General features: G+C 42.2%; 1 protein-coding gene across 1 annotated transcript; it reads left to right on the forward strand.

Annotated features, from left to right (window-relative positions):
• Positions 1-338: 338 nt before the first annotated feature.
• Positions 339-1,405, forward strand: LOC112505424 (the record flags this gene model as incomplete). The annotated part of the gene is made up of 1 exon (XM_025109334.1): positions 339-1,405. A coding segment is annotated over exon 1 (1,067 nt), but the record flags the coding sequence as incomplete, so codon positions are not given.
• Between the last annotated feature and the right edge of the window lie 258 nt (positions 1,406-1,663).

Here is a 1,663-nt window from a genome sequence, read left to right on the forward strand (position 1 = left end):
CGACCAAAGCGGGGTCCAGAACTTGTTAAAGGGGTGATTCAAGCGATGAAACCAAGACGTGGTGCAGTTTCTTCTACGTCTACTAGTAATAGATTTTCCCCACTWCCTTCTGATGATTCTAGTGATGATGATGATATGGAAATAATTGACACTGAGRGGCACTCTTTGGATTATAGTAAAGGGGCAAAATCCACTTCAATCTCTCAATGATAAAGATCGCTGCGTGGAATATTAGGGGTCTTAATGCCCTAATAAAGCAAAAGGAGGTACGTGATCTTATTACTTTAAAACATCTTTCTTTATGTTGTATCATTGAGTCCAAAGTTGTACATAGTCATATGGGGGATGTGTGTGGTAAAGTGTTTGGAARTTGGAGTTGGATYTCGAATGGGAGTTTGTGTGATCAAGGGACTCGTATTATTATTGCTTGGGATCCGACAATGTTGTCTGTTCTTATGATTGACCAGCACCAACAATATGTCCACTGTGAGATTAGGATTGTTGGGCAACCTGATCCTATCTTTATTACTTTTGTTTATGGGTGTAATACGGGTATGGATAGGCGTGAGCTTTGGCGGGCATTTGGTGAATTCCATGTGTTTAATCAAAGGAAAGCTTGGGTCGCGATGGGAGATTTTAATTCAATGCTTTTCCCTCATGATGGGTTAGGGGGTTCCTCTAGGAGAAATTCTGACATGGAGGAGTTTCATCTCTGTCTGGAAGAGGYRGAAYKRTTTGACATTTCGTATCAAGGATGCCAATTTACTTGGATACAGAAACCTTCGGGGGGAGATGGTRTTATGCGCAAACTTGATCGTATCCTGGGAAATTMTGCTTTTATCACTAGATTTGGGGATGCTTCRGTCTTCTTTGAAYCRAGGGGGATATCTGATCACTCTCCGGGTATTCTTTCTTTCAAAGTTGGTAGACGTCTTCACCAGCGTGGTTTTAAGTTTGATAATTTTGTGACATCTCATAAGGATTTCCTTACTTCTGTGGAGGAGGTGTGGACGAAACCGCAGAGAGGATCTTATATGAAGAGGGTGCTTCGGAAATTGCAAGCTCTGAAGGTGGTTTGTCGRCGTCWCCGAAATTCGTATGGTTGTTTGGATAAAAGGGTATTTCAGTTAAAGACGGAGCTTGATGTCGCCCAATTGGCTTGTGACCTAGACCCGTTTAATGACTTGCTGAAGGAGGACATTGCTCACCTCTTGTTAGCGTATCAAAAAGCTAGGAATGATCAAGTGGAAATGGCTCGTCAAAAAGCGAAGATATCTTGGCTCAATGAAGGGGATGGTAACTCTAAATTCTTTTTTCATGCTATGAAAGAAAGGCGCAATCGGAGCCATATTGCTACTATAAGGGATTCTTCTGGTACAATTTATGATCATCAGGAGGTATCAAGGTATTCTAGGTACCTCTAAGCGGTATTCAGTGATTACAAGCCTGTCTACACATGTGTGAAGACTGCTCAAGCTTCAGCGAATGATGATGAGACCCTCAGGTCATTCCAGCATTCAGCGATCAAAGGAAGCTTGCTTAGCGCTATTGTTGTTGTCTTGTCCTTATGCACACAAAGGACAAAACCCATACCCTTACAAAAGTTAGTACGGTACGGAGCCAACTAGTCGACTCTTTGTCCACCAACTTTAGGTAAGGATGT

This window comes from Cynara cardunculus, unplaced genomic scaffold (genome assembly GCF_001531365.2).
Source record: "Cynara cardunculus var. scolymus isolate 2C unplaced genomic scaffold, CcrdV1 Un_Scaffold_10798, whole genome shotgun sequence".
NCBI classification, from domain to species: domain Eukaryota; kingdom Viridiplantae; phylum Streptophyta; class Magnoliopsida; order Asterales; family Asteraceae; genus Cynara; species Cynara cardunculus.